The sequence below is a fragment of the Carettochelys insculpta genome, chromosome 7 (assembly GCF_033958435.1).
Source record: "Carettochelys insculpta isolate YL-2023 chromosome 7, ASM3395843v1, whole genome shotgun sequence".
NCBI lineage: Eukaryota > Metazoa > Chordata > Testudines > Carettochelyidae > Carettochelys > Carettochelys insculpta.
In genome coordinates, this window is record NC_134143.1 from 54,605,534 (window position 1) to 54,632,021 (window position 26,488).

General features: G+C 44.9%; 1 protein-coding gene across 1 annotated transcript in view; it reads left to right on the plus strand.

Moving 5' to 3' along the window:
- Nucleotides 1–26,488, plus strand: part of CPXM2 (carboxypeptidase X, M14 family member 2) — a 128,022-nt gene that overhangs the window by 22,853 nt on the left and 78,681 nt on the right. Inside the window, exon 3 of the mRNA XM_074999724.1 lies at nt 21,359–21,468. Within this exon, the coding sequence (XP_074855825.1) occupies nt 21,359–21,468 (110 nt within the window). The remainder of the gene's footprint in view (nt 1–21,358; nt 21,469–26,488) is intronic.

A 26,488-nucleotide genomic window follows, 5' to 3' on the forward strand; every position in this document is an offset into this window, starting at 1 on the left:
TGATGAGCTTTCATAGGACAGACCCACTTCTTCAGATCATAGCCACACCAGAACAGACTCGATATTTAAGGCACAGAGAACCAAAAATAATAATTAAGGTTGACAAATCAGGAAAATATTACAAAGTGAGCAAATCAGAGAGCAGAGGGGCAGAAGGTCGGGGGGAGTCAAGAAATAGATAACGTATGTAAAAGAGCCCCTATAATCACCTAAAAAATTCTCATCCCACTTCAAACCATGTGTTAATGTGTCAACTTTGAGTATAAAAGAGAGTTCAGCAGCCTCCCTTTCCAAACCGCTGTGAAAATTCCTCTTCAGTAAAACACAGACTTTCCGTTCATTAATAGAATGGCCCACTTCAATAAGGTGCTGGCTGACAGGTTTGTGAATCAGGAGTTTTTTTAGGTCTGTTTTATGCCCATTAATTCTTTGTCTAAGAGAGTTTGAAGTCCATCCAATATACAAAGCATCTTGCTACTGGACTGCTTTTTTGTTTTCATATGAAGAAGTTCAAATTAGCCATATATCAGATCCTGGAGAGACTGATTAATTGGAAGATGAGTGGTTTGCAGATCTCTTTAAATAACATTGATCAGAAAATGGAGTCAGTTTCTGGCTCTGGTTCTGGTTTGCAGTCAAGAGTGATAGATTTAGAAAATACCTCCACACCAACAGGCACGCCCATATCAATGGTTATGAAAGTTAACAATTCTTTGCCACTTAATACATGTTGGACCTCCCTGGTCCAGTATCCTTGGGACCTGAGTTGTGCCAAAGGAGAGAGTTTGCTGGACCAGGGGAGGCCAGGCCATTCAGGTCCTCCTGGTGCCAGCCAGCAGTGCTCCCTGCCCTTGTCAGCAAGTGGCTGCACACCTGGACTGGTGTTGCTCCCTGCCCCATACTGGCAGAGTTCTATTTCCAGCTGCCGGGGCTCCCTATGTCAGGGGCAGAGGATCTGTGACCCCCAGCCAGAGACGCTCCCTTTCCCCATGGGTGGTGGCTCTGTGACCCTAGCCGGAGGGGGTCCTGCCCCAATTTGATGTGACTCTGCTCCCAGCCATCAGAGCTCCCTGCCCCAGGCCAGTGGGGCTGCATGCCTCTAGACCAGCTGTGCTCACAGATTCTGGCAACCTCTGTGGCTGGGGTTTTCTGCTTTGGTTGCATCTGTGTCCAGCAGGTCACAGGCCCGAGAGGTTCAACCTGTGGATCATATTTAAAATCAAAATCCTGGGCTGCTTTCTTAAGTAGTATAAATCAAAGTACAGGTTGGACCTCCCTGGCCTGGCACCATTGGAACCTGGGTGGTCCTGAACAAGAGAATTTGCTGGACCAGGAGAGGTGCCCTGCCATGGGTCCCAAGCCCACTGCCTGCAGCCAGCTGGCTATCATCCCAGCATGCACCCTATTTCCCCCTACCCCCATAGGTCTGATCCATGTACATTTGGCCATGAGAAGTAATGTAGTCCCACGTATGAAGTGCCAATCTTTCTGCAACCTGTGATGGAGGAGGGGATAGCCCATGGAGATAACCTGGTGTTCGGGCTGTTTTCTTGATGGAAGAAGCTACACAAAATTCCATAAAGCTGGCCTCAGTGATCTATGTACATTGCATATGTCACATTTAGTCAAGTGGAAAAGATGCTTCCTATCAGTCAAAAATTGGAAATCTTGGTGAAATTCTCCATATTGTGTTAGGTACAGCTGAAGACTAATGGGAGCAGTTTGAGAAAGGAAACTAAGACTTTTTTTTGGCATCAGTCACAAGCCGTTTCTACACATGCCACTTTCTTTGAAAGTGGCATGCTAATAAACGGCCCAAAATATGCTAATGAGTTGTGGATGCAAATTCCCCACACCTCATTAGCATAAGGTCACGTGATTTGGAGTCCAGAAGACGTTCTTCCGGACTCCAAAACACTGATCAGAAGCACGGCCCCCCCAGGGGGGTCTTCCAAAAGGAAGTCCTTCTTCCAGAGGCCCCTTCTTCCTGAAAATTTCTGGGGAGGAGTGTCTCTGGAAGAAGGACTTCTTTTCGGAAGAACCCCCGGGGGGCCATACTTCTGCATGATGTTTTGGAGTCTGGAAGAATGTCTTCCAGACTCCAAATCACGTGACCTTATGCTAATGAGGTGCAGGGAATTTGCATCTGTGCCTCATTAACATATTTTGGGCCGTTTATTAGCATGCCACTTTTGAAGAAAGTGGCATGTGTAGAAACAGCCACATAGAAAAAGGTTTGGATGAAGAGAAAATGATTCCATATTTCTAGTGATTGGGACGTTGCCGACCTAATTAAGAAACAATTCATGGCACTTGTTTTATTTCAATTTTCTTTGGCTACACATACTTTGTACCTAATCCTTCGTATCAATTCTGGATGGAAAGATTCATTTATTCTTTTATTTTTCACTTAACCTGGCAAAGTGTTGTTTTTTCAGTCAGGACCTCAATTTCATAACAGAGATCTGTATAAAACCTTATATGGTCCTTAATTGAATGAGGGATATGTGTGCTATCCTGCATTGAAACATGATTACATTAGAATATTGTCCCACTTTAGTCCAGTATCATTAAAGCTATAGAACCCTCTTAGCCTGCTTCTACACTCGCCCCCTCCTGTCATAGGTGGTATGGTAAGGAGGCAATTTGAAGCAGGCAAATGAGGCGCTAACATGTATATTCAGCACCTCATTAGCATAATGGTATCCATGTGACTTTTAAAGCGCAGACTTTGAATTGCAGATTGACAGTGAAGTGGGGGCAACTTCGAAATAAGCGCCCCACTTTGACATTCCCTTACTCTCACATAGCTAGATCAGAGTATTTCGAAGCTGCCCCCATCTTCACTGTCAATCTACAATTTGAAGTCTGCACTTTGAAATTTGCACGGCTACCATTATGCTAATAAGGCACTGAATATGCATGATAGCACCTCATTAGCCTCCTTCGGATTGCCTCATTACCATGCCACCTCCGGCAGCATAGGGTGGGTGTAGAAGCAGCCTTAATATAGATGCAGTTGTATCCTTATAACTATACACTATATTGTTGCACCTGTTTCTCTGAGAAAAGGGGAATAAGTGTATGGGTATGAAGTCATCCGTTGGCAGGTAGATGTGCATCCACACCCCGCCTTTCATTGGTACAACTGTTTTAGTAAAAAGAAATCATGCTTATGCTTGAAGTTACAATGGTAAAACATTAAAGAATAGATCAGCCTATAGTATGTCAGTGGTTGCTGTTTGGGCTAGCAGTTAAAATACTTCGAGAACAACAAGAAGCCCTGTGGCACATTATAGACTAACAGATATTTTGGAGCATAAGGTTTTGTGGGCAAAGTCCAACTTCATGAGTGACTCACGCATCTGATGAAGCGGGTCTTTGCCCACGACAGCTTATGCTCCAAAATATCTGTTGGTCTCTAAGGTGCGACAGGACTTCTTGTTAGTCTGTTTCTTCGAGAACAACACAGCTACCTTTCTGATACAGCTAAAATACTGACAGTCTTGGGTTAACTATATCTTCGACGATATGTTTCCTATGCCTTTTCCATTTTCATCTTTTTCCCCCTTAGGCCCTTACAGGCGCAGAGGAAAACCTAATTTAGCAGAACTCTTAGTTCTTGTTCTACTACTTAATGGAATGGGCAAAGTTAAGATGTGTTTTGAATTGTAGCTACTGTGCGTGTCCCCTCTGAGGAATCTTTTCAGCCTTTCAGTGTATTTCACGGTTTTGCTATTTTCAAGACACTTTAGACGCATGGATATTCAAGCAGAATGCACTTCCATCAGTAGTTTTTGTCCAACATCCAGCCTTTCTGAGAGTGGTTTGCCTCTGTTTTTTTTTTATCTGAGACTCTTGACTAAGTATATTTTGTTCGAGTTTGCAAGAGAAGGCTAATTCTTGTTCTTTGCCTACTGTGTTTAGTTTGGCTGCTCTACTTGGAATCACACATTCTCTTCATCCTTGTATTTTAAACAAATATCAGATGAAAATGTTTTCAATTAATGGCACAGCCTATGAGTTTAATCTTAAACTCATAATTCTTACATTTTAATGGGTTGACTCTAGCAGTTAGAAGGAAAGCATCTCTTTTCAAGAAATATCATCTACCCTGCAGTGTTCTGTCATAGGAAATGGGGCAGGTCCCCCAGTCAGTTGGGGTTGGGTATAAATAGGATACTTTCCTTTCATCAGTGGGATAGCACAACAGCAGGGAGACATTTTATCTGTGGTTGGCAGAGTATGTTTACAGGAGGCCTTTGGAAGCATGGCTACTGCAATGTTTTTGTCAAAGGTGCCACATGCATTCACTCTTGTAGAGGGCAAGCTCTAATGCTGAGTGACTTCAAGCCATGGGCATTGTACTTGCCTTAAGAAGACTAGCATCACTCTTGAGTTCTTGGCATACAACAACTATGATTAGTTCGGTCTATGCATTCAGGCTCAGGTGAGGTAGGTTATGTGCACCCTTGCTCCTAAACGAGGCATAATCAGACCCAAAGGCATTTTTGTGATTACTGAATTACACTGACTGGGTGGCATCTCCACTCTGGTGCTCCCATATTGTCTTTGTCATACATGATGTAACTTCCTAGTCAACATGTCTGGCAGTAGCAGCAGGCTCAGAAATTTCGGTTTTTAAACTAGGACAGCCAAGGTGAACGAGGTAATGCTTTTCTTTTTTATTATTATTATTATTGGATCAACATTTGCTTCTTGCTTCCTGAGCAAATGCAAGAAACAAAGGATATTAACTCACTCACCTGGACTCTCTAATAATCTGGATGAACTCATTTACAACACCACGGCTTGCAACTGTTTACAAAGCTGTATGTTTTCTGAAGTTTATCTGAACCTCTTGAGATCAAAAACATGGAGAGGAAATCTAAAAACAAGCTTTCTGAGAAAACATTGCTTTCAGCTCTCCAGAAAACATCACAGGAACCCAGTGGTGCTAACTGTGTTGTTTTGGCAAGGCTACAATGGACTTCAGCCTGCAAGTGCTAAGGTGCATAAACATAACAAATAGTGTACAAACAGTGGCATCAAAAATGCACGCCCCAGGGCAAGGTGGGCGGGGGGCATGATTGCCTGCCCCCTAGGAGGAGTGGGGCAAAGGCGTAACAGCCAGGGCTTAGGGCAGTCAGCCCCAGTCCCCCCAACCCCTCAGACTTCCATGTGCAGCCGCGGCAATGTGCTGCCACAGCCTTTCAAAGGGACCTGGAGCTTTGGCTGCCGAAGCAGTGAGAGTGGACCTCCAGGCTCCTTTGACAGGCTGGGACCTGGGATAACTGCCCCCTTTGTTCCTCCCCTCTATCAGTGGGCCTGTGTACAAATAAGTTAAGTGGACTGTTCTGAACCTAAAAGATGTTTGGTTTCGTTTCAGGTTTGTAATATGGAAGTGGGGTGTTTCTTACTTTATTCTGTACTTGTCACGAGCTTCACTTCAACTAGGGAAGAAGAAAATGAGGAAGAGATTTTCCCTGACATATAGGTACTCCACTCCCCAACCTTTTCAATAAATCATATGCTAAATTCTGCCAGCTGGTGCACAGCAGTTGGTTGACAGAAAGGGTGACAATTACAGTCAGTCCTTTCTAAAAGGACATACATTGCCACAAAATAAATTCCACATTGTTCTTTTGTCCTAGCAAGAGATGGGAACATAATACAATGTGCATGTTCAGATTTTACGGACACTGTGGAAAAAGCAAATGTACTTATATAAGAAATAGGTGTGGCTAGGCCTGCTCACATTCACAAAGTGATTCCATTTGTCTGTGGCCTGGAAGTGGGTACTCATGGGACTGAAGAAGAATACAGTCCTAGGGTTTGGTGCAGCAGCCAGTAGAAGGAATCAAAGCCCAGGATCTGAGCTGGCAGAGTAGGGTTGCCAACTTCTTACGAGCACAAAGCCAATACCTTTGTCCTGCCCCTTCTCTGAGGCTCCACCCCAATCCTGCCCCTTCCCAGAAGTCACATTCCCTCATTCCATCCTCCAGTGTCCACCCCCCAGCCCACCTTCACTCACTTTGTCCAGGCTGGGGCAGGGGATTGGGGTGGGCAGAGGCATAACGGCTTTGGCTGGATGTGCAGGCTCTGGGGTGGGGATGGGGATGAGAGGTTTGGGGTGTAAGAGAGGCTCCACACTGGGACTGAAGGGTGTTGGGAGTGGGAGTGGCTCCACACTGTGGCTGAGGGGTTTGGGGTGTAGGAAAGGGGGTCAGGATTTGCAGAGAGAATTGAATGGAACTAGTCTTAAGAAACAGCTCTGCCTTGCCATATGTTTGCCTGTCTCTGCTCCAGGCACCATTCCGGGTCTGACAGACACAATCAGCAACAGCACATTTGTTATGTCAGGCAAAATTCACCGCATAATTTTTATGCACACTGATTCTACTACCCTATGTTATGTATGTTCCCCCCCACCCCAAAAAGAGTAAAGGTGTTTGAGGAGTTAGGGAGCTGTTGACTAGGTTACACACATTGATATCACAATCTGTCTACCTGAACTGCTGCTCTTTGCCTGTAATAACCTGCACGGAGCACATGTGGGAGGCAAAAATTCAGAGGAGGCACCAGGATGTCAGCCTGCAGCCTGTCTATGAATAGTTGTTTTAATAAAGAGCCATTTTAGTTTTAGGACCACTGAATCCTGTCCTGTTATTACCTAGCACACAGTACGTGAAATAATGATCAATGACACTCCATGAATCACAAGTAGCAAGTAATTAATGTGACCAATTCACTAACTGCCCATAGGCTGAAATATGTTCCCACAAAGTGTTCACTAATTGAGATTTATTAAGTCCCTTCATGGATAATTTTTTCAGGTAAGAGATACACTCATTAAATAAGTTATTTACCATGAAATTCCTCCACATCTGTGTAAGCAGCACAATCTTATGTCACCTCTAGGCTGGATCCAAAGTCCATGGAAGGACTTCTGTTGATTTCAGTGGATTTTGGACCAGGATCTCTGGGCTTAGCAAAAAAGAAATCTCTCTTACCAGAGCTGCTTCCCAGGCTTGCAACATACCTGCAGGGTCTTTTTTTATAGGTGTCTACAGTAGTACCATAAGGGGAAGCAGATACAACACCACTGGGATAAATATTGTCTCTTCCTTAAGTGGAAAGCCTCCCATAAAGTTGTTGCTATTTGCATTTGAAAGTTGCATGGCTTTGAAGGGGGGCTGGGTACAGTTAATGCTTTCGTAGGATGGACTAGTGTTTGTAGCGAGTCTTTATTTCCATGCTCCTCCTTTACTCTGGACCTTTAAATTCAGCATTGCACCTAGCATGTGCATAATTTGTTGTAAGATCAGAGATAGCCTGCTGTTTTTCATCAGCGCAAGGGGAATTTCTTTACATGAATGAGGAATTAAAATGGAATCGAGCCAGAACAACTTTCATCGGCCTCTACTATTTCACCAAAATGGGGGGACTGGTGACCTGTACTGAGAGCAGAAGATAACTATCATGTAAGAAATGGAAGAAGACAAGGAAGGCCATGCACAGCTAAATCCATTAACTTGGATCCTTCAGCAAAGCTAGGATAGCACACCAAGTAAATGAAGTGAGTCATACACATCTGTGAACATTTTCACACTTATGTGAATGCATCCTCAAGACAGCAGAATTTAGAAGTATCATATTTCTCCCACAAATGGTCCAAGACTATAAATATAACTAATTATTTAGACTGAATGGAGAATGTTGTTCCATTCCATCCAGCCCCCACAAAGGCTATCCATGGCAATGTTTAATGACACAAAGCAATCATAACATATTTTCAACTACAAAGCTGCTTGGTTGTTACTGCTCAGAAAAAATTCTTTCTGGTGCATTGCATGCTTAGAATGCTTTACATGACTGTGGTCTAATAGATCTTAAATGATGAGGTAAATGTCACATGAAGGCTACGTCTACACGTGCACGCTACATCGAAATAGGCTATTTCGATGAATAACGTCTACACGTCCTCCAGGGCTGGCAGTGTCGATGTTCAACTTTGACATTGCGCAGCCCAACATCGAAATAGGCGCAGCGAGGGAACATCTACACGCCAAAGTAGCACACATCGAAATAGGGATGCCAGGCACAGGTGCAGACAGGGTCACAGGGCGGACTAGCGCTTCCAGGGCAACAGCTAGCCGCTCCCTTAAAGGGCCCCTCCCAGACACACTCAGCCTGCACAGCACGCGGTCTGAGGAGCCATAGGCACACAGACCCCGGGCGCCGCAGTCATGGACCCCCAGCAGCAGCAGCAGCAGCAGCAGCAGCCAGAGGTCCACCCAGCCCTCCCGGCAGGAGCAGGGCTTGCCCTGCTCCATGCCATGCGGGAGGCAGCTGAGCACCTCCTTGCTACACCGGAGGAGGAGCTGCCCCCAGGGCAGCAGGGCTCAACCCCTAACCCTGCAGCACCCCGCCCCCACCCCCCGCCTCACGCCGGCGGCTGTGGAGCTACCCCACCAGCACCGACTGGTGGGAGCGGCTGGTGCTTGAGGAGTGGGATGACGACCACTGGCTCAGGAACTTCAGGATGAGCCAGCAGACATTTATGGAGCTGTGCCAGTGGCTCACCCCTGCACTCAGGCACCAGGACATGGCCATGCGGCGTGCCCTCACAGTGCAGAAACGGGTCGGCATCGCTGTCTGGAAGCTGGCCACTCCTGACAGCTACCGATCCATGGGACAGCACTTTGGTGTTGGCAAGGCCACCGTCGGGGCTGTCCTCATGGAGGTAAGAGATCCTACGGGGGGAGGGCAGGGCAGGGGAGGGGGGCCCGGGGAGGGGAGGCCAGGGCAGGGGAGGGGAGGGGAAGGGAGGCCAGGGGAGGGGAGGGCAGAGGAGGGCAGGGCAGGGCAGGGCAGGGCCACGCACACCCTGCTCACCCCTCATTGGTGCCGTCCCATGTGCTTTCTCTGCAGGTTGTGCGTGCCATCAACGCCATGCTCCTGCACAGGCTCGTGAGGCTGGGGGACCCAGATGCCACCATCGCGGCCTTTGCCACCCTGGGCTTCCCCAACTGCTTCGGGGCTCTGGATGGGACTCACATCCCCATCCGCGCCCCGCATCACAGTGGAGGACGATACCTGAATCGAAAGGGCTACCATTCTGTCGTCCTCCAGGCCTTGGTGGACAGCCGGGGACGTTTCCAGGACATTTATGTGGGCTGGCCTGGCAGCACCCACGACGCCCAGGTTTTCCAGAACTCGGGCCTGTGCCGCCGGCTGGAGGCGGGGACCTACATCCCCCAGCGGGAGATCCCTCTGGGGGACACCACCATGCCCTTCTGTGTCATCGCAGATGCGGCATACCCCCTCCGGCCGTGGCTCATGCACCCGTGCACGGGCCATCTCTCCGCTAGCCAGGAGCACTTCAACGAGCGCCTGAACCACGCGCGCCAGGTGGTGGAGCGCTCATTTGGCTGCCTGAAGGGACGCTGGAGATGTCTCCTGACCCGCCTGGATGCGGGCCCCAACAACATCCCCCAGATTGTGGGTGCCTGCTGCGCCCTGCACAATTTGGTGGAGAGCAAGGGGGAGACCTTTTTCCAGGACTGGGCTGCGAAGGCCGGCAGGGCAGACGTCCAGCCACCTGCTGCCCCCAGTCGGCAGGTGGACCCCGAAGGGACCCGGGTCCGGGAGGCCCTGCGGGCCCACTTCGATGATGAGGCCGCGGGGTGAACTCTGCCCAGGCCCCCCACTGCCCGCCCCTTCCTCCACCACACTCCTGCCCCAACGCCCACACCATGGAGCACCCCACCGCACCCCCCTCCCACTTTTCCTGGACAAATGGCAGCACGCACTTGTGGCTGAACTTAAACTGGTTTTTCTTTTAGAACTTTTTTTTTTAACTGTAAATATATGAAACAAGAACAAACTATATACAATATGTGGAAACAAACTAATATGTACAAATAAAACAATACTAACAAACAAGTGTCCTCATTAATAAAAAGAAAACCAGGGAGGATAAAGGGGAGAACTATTTACATGGGGGGGACGGGGCAAACGGGCGGCACCAAATAAGAGGGTCAAACTATATACAAGGGGGGGGGCCACGTCCCGGGCCCCTCGCCCCTATAGTCCGGCACTGGGCGTGGCTGGCCGGGAGCCCCGCCGTGGTTGCAGCCCTGTCCGGGGCTGGCTGGGGGCGGGCCAGACCGGAAGATATGCCCGGCGAGTCTCAGGTGGCTCCAGGGGTCCCTCGGCGCTCCGGCCCTCGGCGGTGGGTGGCGGGGCGACGGCGGATGGGACGGCGACGGGCGGAGCAGCTGGTGGTGCGGCTGGTGGAGCAGGCAGGGTGGGCGCTGCGGCGGCCGGCGCGGCATGGGGGGCCAGGTAGTCCACCAGGCGGTTGAAAGTGTCCATGTAGGCCCGCTATGCCTCTTGGCGCCAGGCCAGCGCCCGCTTCTGCAGCTTCAGGTGCTGCTCCGCGACCTCCAGCTGCCGACGGTGGATGGCCAGCAGCTGGGGGTCCGTCGCCGTCGGCTGGTGGTGGCGCGGGGTGGGCCGGTCGGTCCTCGGCCGAGGGGCTGGCCTGGAGCGATGGTCCCGGAGGCCTGTCCGGGACCACTGATGCCTCGCCGGCGCTCTCTTCCGGTCCTTCTGATGGTGCAGGTGCAGGACACAGGAGAGGAGGGGGGGAAGAAGAATGGAGACAGGCGTTAGTGTGGGCCCTGAGCTGTGACCTTTATCCCCCCAGCCCTGTGCTGCAGGTTCCCCATCCCCGTCCCCGGGAGATGCTGCTGTGATGGATGGGGTTCAGGGGTCCCCCTGCCCTGCACCCCGTCCCCTGGTGGGAGCGACTCTCACTTCACTCCGCAGGGTCTGACAGCAGGAGAGGTTTCTTAGGCCACAGATGCCCAGTTTCTCCCAGGAGTGACAGCACCAGCTGTCAGAAGAGACAGTCCTTCCAACCCGTCCTGGGGAGAAGACCCCAAGGGGTGCCCCTCTGGGATGCAGCTTTCCCCCTCCTCAGGCTGGCTGCCTTCCAGCTCTCCCTTCCCCTATCCTCTACCTGCGGCCCCTGCCCTCCCCCCCGCAATTCCAAGCCAGCTCGGCTCCTCCCTCCTCTTTGTTCAGGGCAGAGGTGTCACCTGCCAGCTGTAGCCCCAGGATCCTCCTTTGCCCCTGGGAGCTATTCGGCTCTTGGTGCTCATATCTAGCCTGAGTCTCCCTTTTGCACTCCCCGCACTCCATCACATGCTGCTGCTGCTGCTGCTGCGGGGTATCCCACCCCCTCCTCCCGGGGGCCCCTCAAGGTTCCGCTCCCCCCTGCCCCGGGGATGGGGCATGGCACTGTCGTGCGGGGTGGGGGGGGCAGGGGCTGATGCACTGCTGTGAGGGACATGGCCCTGCTGTCCTTGGGGCCATGGCCATGTGAGCATGTGGGGGGCCCTGGACACATATCTATTACCTCCCGCCCCTCAAGCCCAGGGGTGTACACCAGAGGGGGGTACATACCTGTCAGTCCACTCCCACGGTCTGGAGATCCCGGGGGGGCGGAGGCCCGGCTGCTCCTCCGGGATGGCAGGAGGAGGATCTGCAGCTCGGATTCTGCGGAGGAGGAGCCCCCCTCCTCCTCCTCCTCCTCCTCCTCCTGCCGCGATGGCCCGGGGGTGGGCTCCAGGGGGGGCCACCGGGGTGCGGGGCTTACCTCCGGGGCAGACTCCGGCTGCAGGGCCTGCTGGGGCTCATCGGCCGAGGTATCAAGGGTGGCCGGAGGGGAGGAGGTGTGCCAGGGGCCCAGGATGTCCCTGAGCTCCCTGTAAAAGGGGCAAGTGATGGGGGCGGCCCCAGATCGGCTGGCCGCATCCCAGGCCCGGGAGTAACCCTGCCGCAGCTCCTTCACCTTACTCCTGACGTGATCAGGAGTGCGGGCAGGATGACCCCGGGCAGCCAGGCCATCGGCCAGCCGAGCGAACGCTTCCGCATTCCGCCTCTTGCTCCCCATTATCTGGAGCACCTCCTTCTCGCTCCAGAGCCCCAGCAGGTCCTGCAGCTCGGCCTCCGTCCAGGAAGGGCCCCACTGCCGCTTGCCAGCCTGGCTGCCCTTCTGGCTGGGCTGGCTGCCCTGGCTCCCCTTGGGGGGGGTCCCCTGGGGGCGCTGGGGGGGCTGCCGGGCAGCCATCGCAGCTGGGTGGGTGGCTGAGGAACGTGCAGGCTGGCAGCGTGTCTGGGCTGCCGCCTGCACGTTTCCTCAGCTTCCTGCTGTCAAAGTTTGACTCAGACTCACAATTTATCAGACCACTCTGTTTTATTAGCAAAGCCGCTCTGCTAATACATTTAGAAGTGAGCCCCCCGAGTGGGGCTTGTGTCTCTTAATTTATACAGTTTTTTGGAGAACAAGTTACAGAGAAGTTACAGACAAAAGAAGAAAAAGATTTTAGTCACCACCCTTCGAGATCCCTGAGACCAGTCACGTATGTTCAATTACCTGCCACCCTTAACAATCTCCTTTAACAGCTTCCAGTTAAGTTAACTAATTGCCCTTCACACCTTCCATTCTGATGCCTGCTTCTTATACGTGCTGGCTCCATCTTAATTGCTTCTCCATTCAAAAGCTAACTGTCCCTACGTGTGCTCCCTCAGATACTTTGTAACATGTTTTGGCATGCCCTCTCATATACAATGTATCCAGCATGTCCCCTTATACAGCGTTATACTTATACAATGTTATACTTCCACACTGCACAGGAAGGGAGGGGGAGGGGACCTTTAAGGGGCCGCTCCATGCGGCCACCATTGAGCTGAGGGGCTGGAGAGAGCGTCTCTCAACCCCTCAGCTGATGGCCGCCATGGAGGACCCGGCAATTTCGACGTTGCGGGATGCGCAACGACTACACGGTCCCTACTTCGAAGTTGAACATCGAAGTAGGGCGCTATTCCTATCTCCTCATGGGGTTAGCGACTTCGACGTCTCGCCGCCTAACGTCGAAGTTAGTGCCGCTACTTCGAAGTAGCGTGCACGTGTAGACACGGCTGAAGAGGCATAGAATATGGACAGAATAAGCTAGAGCTTTCCATAGAAAATGTTCCAGTACACACATTTCATAGGGAAAGCTCAAAAAATTAAAAGTTATACAAACTTTGACCAAAGTCAATAGTCCAAATAGGGTGCTTTTTTTTTTTTTTTGGTTTGAATAAAGAAAGCATAAGGATTGCAGGATTTGCCTCAAAATAATGCCAATAAAATATAAAATACTAAGGTTCTGAGCCCACAAAGTGCTTATTAACTAGGTGTTAAATTTTTAGTATGTAAGTAATCCATTGACTTCAAATTGAAGTTCACCATGTGCTTTACTGAATTGGGGCCTATATCTGCCTGTACCCTTCACAGAGCTCAGGACAGGAAAGGGGGAATTGGAGAGTCACACTACAGAAGCGGCCCTGCACTCAGTGTGGGTGGCCAGAGGGAAGAGCAAGATGATACAGTGTTAACAGATATGTTTACCATGTTCGCAGCCAACAGCATGTGCCCACATCCAGTAAGCAAGTCTCCCGTCACCAACAGCTGGCACAAATTGATAATGATTACAGTGACATTGCTGCTGGCAAAAGGGACAGCAGAGCATCAAAATGGCACCCCATGCAAAGGCAGTAATTCTGTTACTGGTTGCACCCTAAAGCTCTCACTGCTGTTCATGCAAGGGTGGACTTTAGCAATAAGGACAAGATTTGTACCTCATTGCCTTGACATATTTTAAAAAGTTGGCATTATAGGGCCTGCTTTTCAGAGGGACTGGGTACCCACAACTGCTTCTGAAGATAGGAGCTGTGGCTACTCAACATATCTGAAATCAAGCCCACTGTGTACCCAGTCACAGAAATTCCACTGGTGTAATTGTAGTCGGTTGTATGGAAATGATAGTGAAGTACGGGTGCACAGCTTACTGCAGGTCTGCTTCAACTCCTACTGAAGTCCATGTGAGTCCTTCCGAAGCCCCAAATGCATAGCTAGAGGTGTCTTTGGAAAAGTATACAAAGCCAAAGTCTTTATATTTATCAGTATCCATAAAAACAATGAGAGGTCTTGTTGCACCTTATAGACAAACGGATACTTTAGAGCTTAAGCTTTCATGGGCAAAGACCCACTTCGTCAGATGCAATGTAGTGAAGATTCTCCACTACATCTCCACTACATTGCATCTGGTGATGTGCATCTTTGACCTCGAAAGCTTATGCTCCAAAATATCTGTTCGTGTATAATGTGCCACAACACCTCACATTATTTGTATATGGTTGATACTGTATCAAATAAATATGGGCAGTGTCTTGGCCTTTTTTTACCCTGGACTGTATGTCTATAAAATAAACCCTAAATTAAATAACTGTGTTGAAGTGCTGTGAGGTGCTTAACTATTTAAAAATGATAAAGCACCTGTAGATAAAACAGATTTAGAATAATAAAAAATTAATAAGCAATCAAAGTAAATTCTGCTTCTGAAAGGTGAGGAGCTTGTCAGACTGCACAGAGATAGCATTTCTCCATTTAATGATTTGTATATAACCGTGTGGTGAGGAGTTAGCCAAGCACATATTTTCTTGTGGAATCCAATATGATCAAAGTTACAGCTCTTTAAAATGATAACTTGGGCTATTTGAATAACAAGGAAACTTTTTTTCCCCCAACAGATCAGAATACATTACTAGAATTTATGGGAAATCATTTAAAAACAAAATAGCCAAATAGATTGCTTTACCCCAAAACGCAACTAAAGAGAACAAATTTCCAGATCGAGATCATTATATATAACAAAATATACAACAATCTGTGCTTTTATCTGAAAAAAATTGACTCATGAGAAAAAGAGGAAATTAACAATTGAACTAGTTTTACTGACTTACTGTTTTCCTTGTCTGGGCAGTACCCATCTGTCTATTGCTGACGTTGATCTGTAGCTCCAAAGATTTATATATTTCCTAAATTTGATGAAGAATTGCGAACATTTGATCACCAGTTAATACTGTGGTTCCTCTATCACTTACCTGAATAAGTTATTATTTCAGTGACTGGGGATTTAGGCTTATCCTGCCTACTGCGTTATAAACCCATGACGTTGGTGAGCATTTGTTTCCAAGTGTGATCCCACATAAATCAGCAGGACTGCTTATGTGAGCAACTGCTCATGGAGGTGTGAGCCTTTGCTTGATTCACCACCAATGTTGCTTACCTTTCAGCTCACTGCCCTCTGAATTACAGTGTAACATGGTCTGATCAGTACTTGCTAGCACAGATTTCAGGAAAATAGCATATTTATTTGGGCATAAGCTTTGGTGACTGGAGCTGAAGTAGGTCAAACAAATGTGTGTTGTTCAGATGCCAAGGGACTCCTCATTGTTTTTGCATAAACAGATTTAACATGGCTACCCCTATGAAGCAGGGTAATAGCACATATTCAAAACCATCTTCAAAGTCCCTGGCTATACAGAAAAGTTGTCATTAATGATGAGACTGCATCAGAAATGCTGGTTGGTCTTAGCCGTACTATATACCACCCCCCAGGTAGGCATTATCTGAAGAAACGGGCATTGCATCATGGCAGCTTTACACAGATCAGAGGTACTTAAACTAACCTAAAAGGACACACATATCAAAGACTTTAAATAATTGTGCCTGTAGAGGACTGGCAAATTTAGATGGATTGCTGTGTCTTATATTCAGTACATTGGAGATTATCGGACCGTGTCCTATTGGAACTATTCCCATTTCCAGTCTAACAGATTGAAATCCTTTCTTTGGTAAGTGGTACCAATTGTTCTTACTGTTTGTGTTGTTGATGGAATTAGCATGTATGTGAAACAACTGACTCTTTTAAAAAGTTAGAAATCTTTTATTTTAGACACCTTAGAGCAAGATCTGTGGTCATCGTTTGTGAAGAACGCCATGAATCCCATACTCATTCACTGGTCTGAACAACAGACTTGATGACAGCAAGATCATCAAGTTAGCAGTAGCTAACAGCAAATAAATCTGAAGCTAGGGCCGAAAAAACTTTTTAAAAGAGTGATGTCGTTCCATGACTGCTGGCGAAAGAGGGACTGTGAGTAGAGGAAATCAGATGTTTTTATTTAAGATCAATTTTATCAATCCAGAGCTGGGGGGAAAATATATGATTTTTCTTAAAGGGAAATTTTCCAGTGACTTCATGTTTCATTGCGTGAGTGCATTAGTCTTGACCTTTGGAGACTATAACTAAAATTTTATCTTAGGTTTTAAGTGAAAGTAAGGTTAGTGCTTTCCATGTAACAAAAGCAACAGAAAGGGTGAAAGACTGCCTCCATTTGAATCAATGGCAAAATTCCCATTTACTTCAATGGAGCCATGATTTAATTGAAAACATGGCAGGGTAAATAGTTCTTCATTAAGAAAGGCCAGTGTATGCTCAAAACCATATGCCTTTTTTCCTATATGCATCCATGCAGCATGTCATTTGTTGCTCTAAGCAGTTCTTAAGACATTCTGATCCTCCTTTCATTTAAGTCAGTGACAAAATTCTCACTAATTTTAATGTGTAACAAGTTTGGGTTTTTAATCTGTATTTATGGTCACTAAAATTAATTCACTACTTTTTAATAAATTAAGACTCATGCTTCCACAGGGAATTTACAGAGGTAGCTACTTCAGGCTAGGTAGCAGGTAATCTGGGAAATGGATTTATACAAATACACACTATTATGGCCCCCATGCTTTAAGAAAGTTGACTTGTGAATGTGCATAACTCAAAGATGTTTTATGCAAAATTGGGTGTGTAACATGTCATTTTGAAAGTTGTAATCTAGTTAATCTGTATATCCTATGTTTATGCATATATCATCCTTGTATGAGAAGTTAGGAGTATGCCATGTAAATCTGTTTTTTAATTCTAAATGTGCTAATGGGGACCATTAGTGATACTGTAGGAACTAAATGGGTCAATACTCATGCCAATGACCCACAAAAGTTTTATTTTTCCTGTAAACCTGGACTGTGGCTGGTCCTAGAAAGACAAGTGACCACCTGGCACTGGAATCCATCTTGAATCTGGTACTTTTGCCTGGGGATAGAGAAACTGAATAAATGGTTTCTGCCCTGGGGGAAAGTCTATTTAAGAAATGGAAAGCAATCAGATTTTTGTCTTCAGCTGGCCTTTGAAATTGCCTCACCTGCCCTAAGAGGATGCACATGAAAAAACCTGAAAGCAAATAACTCTAAAGAATTCTGAAAAGCATAGTCCTAGGCTAGAGTAAAGATCAACTCTGAATTAAAGCATATTACATGAGATAAGAACAATTTCCTAGGGTAACAATTTGCATGTAACAAGTTTCTTAGTGTATTAGAATTAGCTAGTGTTTATTTTTCATTGATAAAGGGGACCAGTATCTTTATGAACTTGTTCTTTGTAGAACTTTTACACAGGGAAGATGGAGTTATTTGGGATTTTGGTCTCTTTTGTGGGTTTGAGATCCTGGTGCTGCCAATGGCTTTATAGCTGAGTTCCTCCACCCAAGCTGCACTGGTTGAGTGTCTATGTTGCTCTGCAGGGAGTTGTTAACCCCAACTCTATGCGTTGGCTGGGGGAGACCAGAGCTTCTGGCCTAGCAGCAGAGGGTGATGGGGAGCCCCAGAGGGCAGCAAGGTGAGCATCAATGGTTTGCTCCATCACACACACACACACACATTTTCACCCTGCACATGAGTTCTTTTAATTCCTCTAACAAGACATTAAGAGAATCCTTTGACTATAGTATTGTGTCATGTATGCTACGTATCTTCCATGAAGGCCACAGATAGCTCCGTAATGCATGGCAAATGTGCAATGCCATATTATAGCAAAAAGATTTTTCAAAATCTTCAGTCTGAATAAAATCCTGGTGTAGTCATGCAGAGTAGCTGATTTCATTTATATGTTTAAGAAAATTAACTTACTGCTTTTCTCAGAATTCTTCTCAAAAGACTTTCCTTGGCTCTTAGTGTGAAAGGGACTTTAAATATGGCATATTATTGCCTTATTATTTTATATATATCTTTTCTTTTATGGTAGCTTCAAGGAACCCTAATCAGAAATGAAGACCCCAACTGCTAGGCACTATGCAAATATCAAAACAAAAAGCAGTCAAGCAGCACTTTAAAGACTAGCAAAATAGTTTATTAGGTGAGCTTTCGTGGAACAGACCCACTTCTTCAGACCATAGCCAGACCAGAACAGACTCAATATTTAAGACACAGAGAACCAAAAACAGTAAGCAAGGAGGACAAATCAGAAAAAGATAATCAAGGTGAGCAAATCAGAGAGTGGAGGGGTCGGGGGGAAGATCAAGAATTAGCCACCCCTCCACTCTCTGATTTGCTCACCTTGATTATCTTTTTCTGATTTGTCCTTCTTGCTTACTGTTTTTGGTTCTCTGTGTCTTAAATATTGAGTCTGTTCTGGTCTGGCTATGGTCTGTAGAAGTGGGTCTGTCCCACGAAAGCTCACCTAATAAACTATTTTGCTAGTCTTTAAAGTGCTACTTGTCTGCTTTTTGTTTTGATAGTGTATAGACTAGCACGGCTTACTCTCTGTTACTATAGAAGCAAATACTGTCTGGTACATGATGAGCTTAAAATTTTAAATGTCACCCTTGGGCTGTTTCTACAATACAAAAATAACTTGGAAGTTGCTTCGAAGTAAGCAACTTTGAAGCTGAGCATCTACACACACCCTACTTTGAAGTTAGACTTCGAAGTAGGGCACTATTCCATTCCTGGGAAAGGAGTAAGGACTTCAAGGTTAACTTTGAAGTAAAGGAAAATGTGTGTAGACTCTCTGCTGGCTACTTTGATGTACAGCCTAACATCAAAGTTAGTTCCTAATGTAGATGCACCCAATTTGTATAATTGGTTTGGTGAAGTTTCAAGCATTGCAAAGATAAAGTGACATGCATTCACTTCTGTAATCCACATTGGTATCCAATCCTGCCAATACTTGCATGCTCGCCTAACTTTAGATACTTTTGTTTATGGGGATTATATAAATGTATATACTCAGGTGCAGAAGAGTTTGCAATATTATGCGCTTAGACTGATTTCTCAATTGTCCAGAGGATTGCATTTATAGGACTGAGATGGGAAGTTCTCATCATCGGTTCTTCTGAGTAACTTACTCCCAATAGAGATCTTTCAGAACCTGACACATGTCTTGTTAAGGGAACAATGTAAGATGAAACACTCATGTGCAATGGAATATAATTAAAACAAACAAAATTCTCTCTAAACTACTCCTTCCTCTCGCTTTCCCACTGCATCCTGTCTCTTCTCTGTTTACGTTAATTAGATTGAAAGCTGTTCTGAGCAGGGTCTGTCTGCATTTTGTCTCTTGTGTGGCATTGAGCCCATTGTTAGTGTTGTAAAAATACATTCATATAAAGTGTTTATCATCCTAATGATTCCACTCCTGTCTTCAGAGACCAGAAGCTGACCTTATTGCTGTGATGTGTCTAAACCTTTTTTTTGAAGGGTGAGCAAATAAATACAGCAGAATAAACCCAGTTACATTTTTCCAGAGGAGGATTTTACATCATGCCAGAACTAAGAGAGAGAACAAGAAATTTCATGTCTTATGTTCCTATGTTCTTCTCTATCCATTTGTCTATGATGATTGGAGCGAGGCCTGGATCAGAGCCTCAAATACAGGCATTCCTGAATTTCAGATGAGTGGTTTCAATCTAGACCTTAATCTATATAAGAATGGCCATAGTGGGTCAATCTAAAGGTCCATCCTGCCTAGTGGCCTGTTTTCCAACAGTGGGCAATGCCAGGTGGCCAAGAGGTAATGAACAGAACAGGTAATTAAGTGATGCACACCTTGTTGCCCATTCCCAGCTTCTGGCAAATAGAGGCTGAGGACACCATCCTGGCTAATAGCCACTGATGGACCTATCCTCCCTGAATTTATCTAGATCTTTATGTGAACCTTGTTTTAGTCTTGGATCCAAGTTTTACATGCATTGCTAATTTCTTGGTAGCTTTGGCCTATGTTATGCTGTGTTCAGAGCTCCAAAACAAAGCAGAAAGGAAGGCTATTCTAGTCATGGATAGCGCGTGCTTTGAAAGATCTTTATTCAGACTCATACATGAACTCTCTCTCCATGTATGAATTTCCCTTCCATGAAATGATAAGAAACTTTCCTACCTTTGAGGGCTGATGTAAGAGTAAATATGTTAGAGATTGTGAGGAGTGCAGATACTGTGGTAATGGAGTCATATAAGTACTAGATTAGAACTTTTTCTAATTAAAAGGTATAACTGGATCTTTCTGGTGTTTAATCTTCCAAAGTAAGATCTTAAGGCTGCAGTTTGTTGAAGTACTCGATAATACAGGCATCTGCTATTTTTTGTTCCAAATTCTGCAGATTTTGAAGCTTATGGAGATGGCTTCTTGTTTCAAATTTGCCCTGTTTGTGCTTTCTCATTGTTCCCGCAGAACTGCACAGTGTGGCCACCCAGACCTTTGTAACAGATACTGTTGTACAATGTTGCGCATGATTGAAGTCTCCAGAATGAGATTTAATTGGAAACATAACTTGACACAGTAGTAAATGCCAAAAGAGAAAAAATAAAAGGCCACGCTGCTGGCATTTTGTACTGACAGGCACTTGATGGGAAATACTGTGCATAGCTGTGAAAAAAGGAAATGTATGGCAAAGAAAAATAAGAATTATTAAGGAGAATTTAGAGCTAGAGTCTGAACTGGTGTTAATCAATATCAGTACGTTGACTTCAGTGGAGCAGCCACTATCTCACTGATTTTATTGATGCTACCCTGATTTACATTGAGGCTAGGGCTACACTGATCCATAGTGCCAGCAGCTTGATGCAAATGAGTGGTCTCAAAAATGAATGCTCATTTGCATATTAGCATGACTAATTTGCATATTTGCACAAGATTGCCCTACCGGCAGAGGCTGCTGCTGGCAGAAAACAAGCAGTGTAGACATGGTTCTGCTGGCAAAGCCTCCCTTTATCTGCAGCCCCTTATCCTTGATTTTTTCCAGGCATAAGGGGCTGCCAACGAATGGAGTTTTTGCCAGCAGAACCACATCTACACTGCTTGTTTTCTGCTGCAAATATGCAAATAAACCATGTGCATATGCAAATAAGCAGACATTTGCAATGTCTTGAACCCTCATTTGCATCATGCTGCTGGCAGCTGGACTGAATCTAGATGCAGCCTAAGTGAGGAGCTGTTTTTTCCTCTCACATGCATGTGCGCACACACATAAACGCGCACACACACAAACATGCACACACATGCTCAAAAGGAGCTTCGGATAATATATATTGTTTCCATTCTTTATTTTTTACTAGACGTTTTTTGTTTTATAGGTTGCCCACCGCTTGGTCTAGAGACATTAAAAATTACTGATTTCCAGCTCCATGCTTCTACAGTAAAACGATATGGCCTTGGGGCCCACAGAGGAAGGCTTAATATTCAGGTAAGATCAGTTTTCTTTGTAAGTGGTGGGATGGCTTAGGGTTTTACTGTTCTGCAGACAATGCTAATGGATGTTATAGGTTTTGACTACCTTGCCAGCTCACATTATTCAAACAAAGGGGAAATATTGTATTACGTTGGTGGACAGGGTTGACGAAGAGCACTGAAGTTGTGGAGTTTGCTTTATGGTTTAAAAAGCCTTCTAAATTTTATGTTGCTTAAAATTTAAATCCTTTTGGGATTCTGTAAAATAAAGACAGTGAGGTGGAGAAAAGCAGGGAAAAGATGTTAGCAGAGCACAGAGAGGAGACTGTAAAGATATTTAAGAAACAAGCATATTTTGTTTCATTATTTGCCTGTACGTAATGAACCTCACGAATAGAACAATAAAAAAATAAGCAAAGTAACTTGTTGCCAGGCAGCTTTCCACAGGCAATGATAATTCTACTAAAAATGGCAATTTGGAAGCCACATGTGCATGTTCTTGTGTCTCCAGTTTTGGCTATTTTCTCTTTACATAGTGTTATATATTACATTTCAATGTCAGTTTGTAGGCAAAAAGACACAACTTAATTCTAGGCAGATTAATAGTACTATTTAGTGGAACTGTTAATCTGCAAGAACAGGTTTAAGTGTTTTGTGGGAGCAAGTCCTTAGTTCCTAGTGCAGCAGAAAAGGACTTGTAGGCTGTGTCTGCACTACAAAAATAACTTTGAAGTTGTTTACTTGTACTTCAAGGAAGCAACTTTGACGTTAAGCATCTGCACATACCCAACTTTGAAGTTAAGCTTTGAAGTAGGGCACTACTCCATTTCTGGGAGTGGAGTAGAGACTTCAAAGCTGGGCACCCTACTTCAAAGTTAACTTTGAAGTAAGGGAAAAATGTGTGTAGACTCTCTGCTGGCTACTTTGAAGGAGTACCTAACTTTGAAGTTAGTTCCTACTGTAGACGCACCTGTAGATTACAGGGGCTGAGAGGCTGGATATGAGTCCACGGTGTGCCCTTGTAGCCAAGAAGGCTAATGGCATACTGGAATGTATTAGTAGGAGCATTGCCAGCAGATCTAAAGAAGTTATTTTTCCATTCTATTCAGCATTATGAGGCTACATCTGGAGCATTGCATCCAGTTCTGGACTCTCCAGTATAGGAAGGATGTTGATGCACTGGAGAGGGTCCAGCAGAAGGCAATAAAAATGATTAGGGGGCTGGAGCATGTGATCTACGAGGGGAGGCTGAGGTATTTGGTCTTCTTTAGTTTGCAAAAGAGAAGAGTGAGGAGTGATTTGATAGCAGCCTTCAACTTCCTGTAGTGAGGTTTCAAGGAGGATGGAGAGAGGCTGTTTTCAGTGGTGACTGGTGGCAAAACAAGGAGCAATGGTCTCAAATTGCAGTGGGATAGATGTAGGTTGGATATTAGGAAAAACTATTTCACCAGCAGGGTGGTGAAGCACTGGAATGTATTACCCGGAGAGTTGGTGGAATCTCCATCCCTAGAGGTTTTTAAGTCCCGGTTTGACAAAGTCCTGGCTGGGATGATTTAGTTGGGGTTGTTCTTGTGTTAGGCAGGGGGGCTGGACTCAATAACCTCCTGAGGTCTCTTCTATGATACTATGATAATTGATACTATGATAATTGGGTTTTTTTTCACTTTCTGTAGTGCTTACTTCTCTACTTCAGTCCCTTCCAATCTAAAAGCATTACTAATACAAAAGACAGTACAAAGCTGTAGCTCAATAGCATGCACAGCACAGTCACCAAACTAAAAGTGAAATGGTCCTAAAGTCCCAACTGGTTTTATGGTTCCAGTATATTAATTTCACAAGGGGGATGCTAATGAGATACTTCAGGATATTAGGTTATTGGAATAAGGGGATTTTGAAGTGTGTGGGCTCCTTTCGAAAAGGACCCCATGTAGACAAGCTGCACGCCATCAAAAGCACGGCTGCCAATATGCGAATGAGGTGCTTCATATTCATTGCAGTGCCTAATTAGCATATCCTGAAGTGTCTCATTAGCATCCCCCTTTTGAAAGGGGGGTGCTAGTGCAGACGTAGCCTTTATGAACAATATTTCTAAGCACTTTGTGATCAGCAGATTAATGGTGCTATGTAAGTACCAAAGAGTGATGAAGGTTACATTTTATTTCTGAGGAATAATGCTATAGAAATGATAACAGTATTGTCAGGTACATGTCTGGTTCCTTGTCTCAACAGCCTGTCAGTCCGTGTTTGAAGTGTGTTGCTATGTACTGCCTTTCATTTTATATGTAACCTGTTTACATAGTCTTCTATATTTAATAGGATCTCTGGCCACCAATAGTTTTTTTATTTTGGAGCATTGGCAGAATACTGAGGGAAGTCACACAAATGTCTTGAAACTGAGATCAAAGGCAAATTGTATTATAGGCCTAATTCACCCCTGAGTTATATATTTGTTTAAATACACTGAAGTCAAGGGAATTAGACTAGCATAAAACTGGAACTGTGGTGTAAATCAGTTTCCATATATTTATTAAGTGATGAAGCAAAGCAAGGAATATATACTAAGTTTATCTGAGACATTAGCGATAGAACAAAGTCATGCGTCAGATGGCTTGGAGGAGAGCGAATTTACCAACATTGGAAGTGACCCTTTCATGCTGTGAAATTCTTTCCAAACTTGAGTTCAGCTTGACACTTTTCTTTAGCAAACAGAGTGGAGTCCAGTTAATGGAGAAATTTGATTCAGGCTACAGTTACTTCCATGATGGTCCCTTCAGCCTCTTCAGTCTCCTCAGTCCCTTTATTCTCTTCAGTCTCTTCCTTCCAATTCAGTTACCAAAATCAGAAACAGGTCATTCATTTTTCAAAGGGCAAACAGGATTATATGAATGTGTTTAGGCTGGAAAGGGTAGCTTTTTTTCTTTAAAGTATTAAAGTAGTTGAGGCCACTCTTGGCTTTATGACTGGATCAAACCCTCACAACTGGAATGTAAACAGAAAATGTGTTCCAGCCAACTGTTCCTTTCAGAACAGCCAAGTGGTACTCAGGTTGGACAGCTTCCATAATGACATTGGTTGTATGTTCAGGCTTCTTGTCTCCAGTGGCCTAGGTTTCAGGGTTTTTCTGGGTCACAGAACTTCTTTCTTAGTTCTTTCTGTCATTTTGATTGGTGTCCGAACTCTTCCTCCTGCAAATGAATTGCTGCCACCTGCTGTTTCCAGCAGTTCTCCAGACACTAATGTCTGTGATTGTAATATCTGTACCAACTTTCAGATAGTAGCTAAATTTTTCTCCTTAGTGAAGCTCGTTCTTCTATCTCTGAAGCATTTGAGACTTTAGGCGGCCACCTGGTGGCTGCAGTGAGTCCTCCAATAAAGAGTCTTTTAACCCAAAAGACTAGTCTTTTTTAATTCAAAAACATTTTCCAGTCATGTTCTTCATTCTCCATTTTCAGATCTTCCTTCAGAAAATTGATCTATTTTCCTACTGCACAGATAAATGCAATATATATATAATTGCCATTTTCATACATTGTGTAAATTCTGGCAAACCATAGTCCCTTCATTTTCTGAACTGTCAAGTCTGTTTTTATTATTTTCTGGTATAAATACTGTGATGATTCCATCACTTTGGGAGGCTCTAAACAGTAGATATCTAATCATAGAAGTTTATTTCTTTTCCTCTTCTCCACTCATTTCTTCTCTACAACTTGATCTCTAATAGACAGGTCCAGTAATCCTCAAATTGCACTTTCTACATTATAGTGCCCAGATAACCATTCAGTATTCCCATCAACCAGACCCAGCTCCTGAAATACCTGCTGTAACTGACAGTGTATGTAAAAGTGCATTCTGCAGTTCTTTTTCTTTTGCAGATGCTCCTAATATGCAGCCTGGCCTAAAATGACTAGTATATCCAAATCTGTGGTACCATTCTTTCTAAATCTCCTCTCAATCACTTAATTTTGCATGTTCAATTTCAGTTCAGGATTATGATCTGTGGTTTTGGTGATATTGAGGAAATATATAAACGAGACATCTATTTACAACCAAAATTGAGATTTCAGTCTGAAATATAGATTAATTTACAAATTCAGGTTGAACCTCTGTAATCTGGGATTCTGTTGTCCACCAACATTTGTAATCTGGCATTGGCAGCAGCTCCGTGGGTGCTGTGGGACTGAAGCTTATGGGGATCTTACTGTTGTCCTCATGCCATTAGGAATTATATATAAGTTAAACATGGCTAGACTGTTTCAGGTATGTATAATTACATGCATTGCTGCTGTATTTCTGGGTGTTAATTTCACAGAAGACTGACATTTCTGCCTCTATATTTTTAGTACATTTAGGGCTCTTTGAATTGTGATAATATAGGCAAATATTTTTTTTTTGTGTTTAGGAAACAACTCAATATGATACGAGTTGAGATCATGTGCGCTCTTGTGTCATATTTAAAAGACAGATAAACGTCCTTTGAGATTCAACATTATTGCTAAATTTTCAATCATAAACTGCATAAATAATTTGTGCCCAAAGTTTTGCTTGAATTTCACCATCTAACAGCTGAATTTAGAGGCACTTAGTAGCCAGGCAAGGATCAGTTGAAATCCTTTTTAGCTGATCCATAAATTATTTTGCATCAATCACTGCAGAAGCAATTTGAGGAGGCATTTAAAAAAAAAACAAAAATTGTAGCTCCTACCATGAAGATATAGCTACAGTGTTCAATATAGACAGTAAAATAATATTTATCACTTAAAACATGTGGATCCATTCATCTCAAACTGCTGAAGAGCATATCAAAACAAAAAGCAGTCAAGTAGCACTTTAAAGACTAGCAAAATGGTTTATTAGGTGAGCTTTTGTGGGACAGACCCACTGAAGAAGTGGGTCTGTCCCACAAAAGCTCACCTAATAAACCATTTTGCTAGTCTTTAAAGTGCTACTTGACTGCTTTGTGTTTTGATAGTGTATAGACTAGCACGGCTTCCTCTCTATCGCTGAAGAGCAGTAAGCAAGCGTTAGTGTTCCCATTG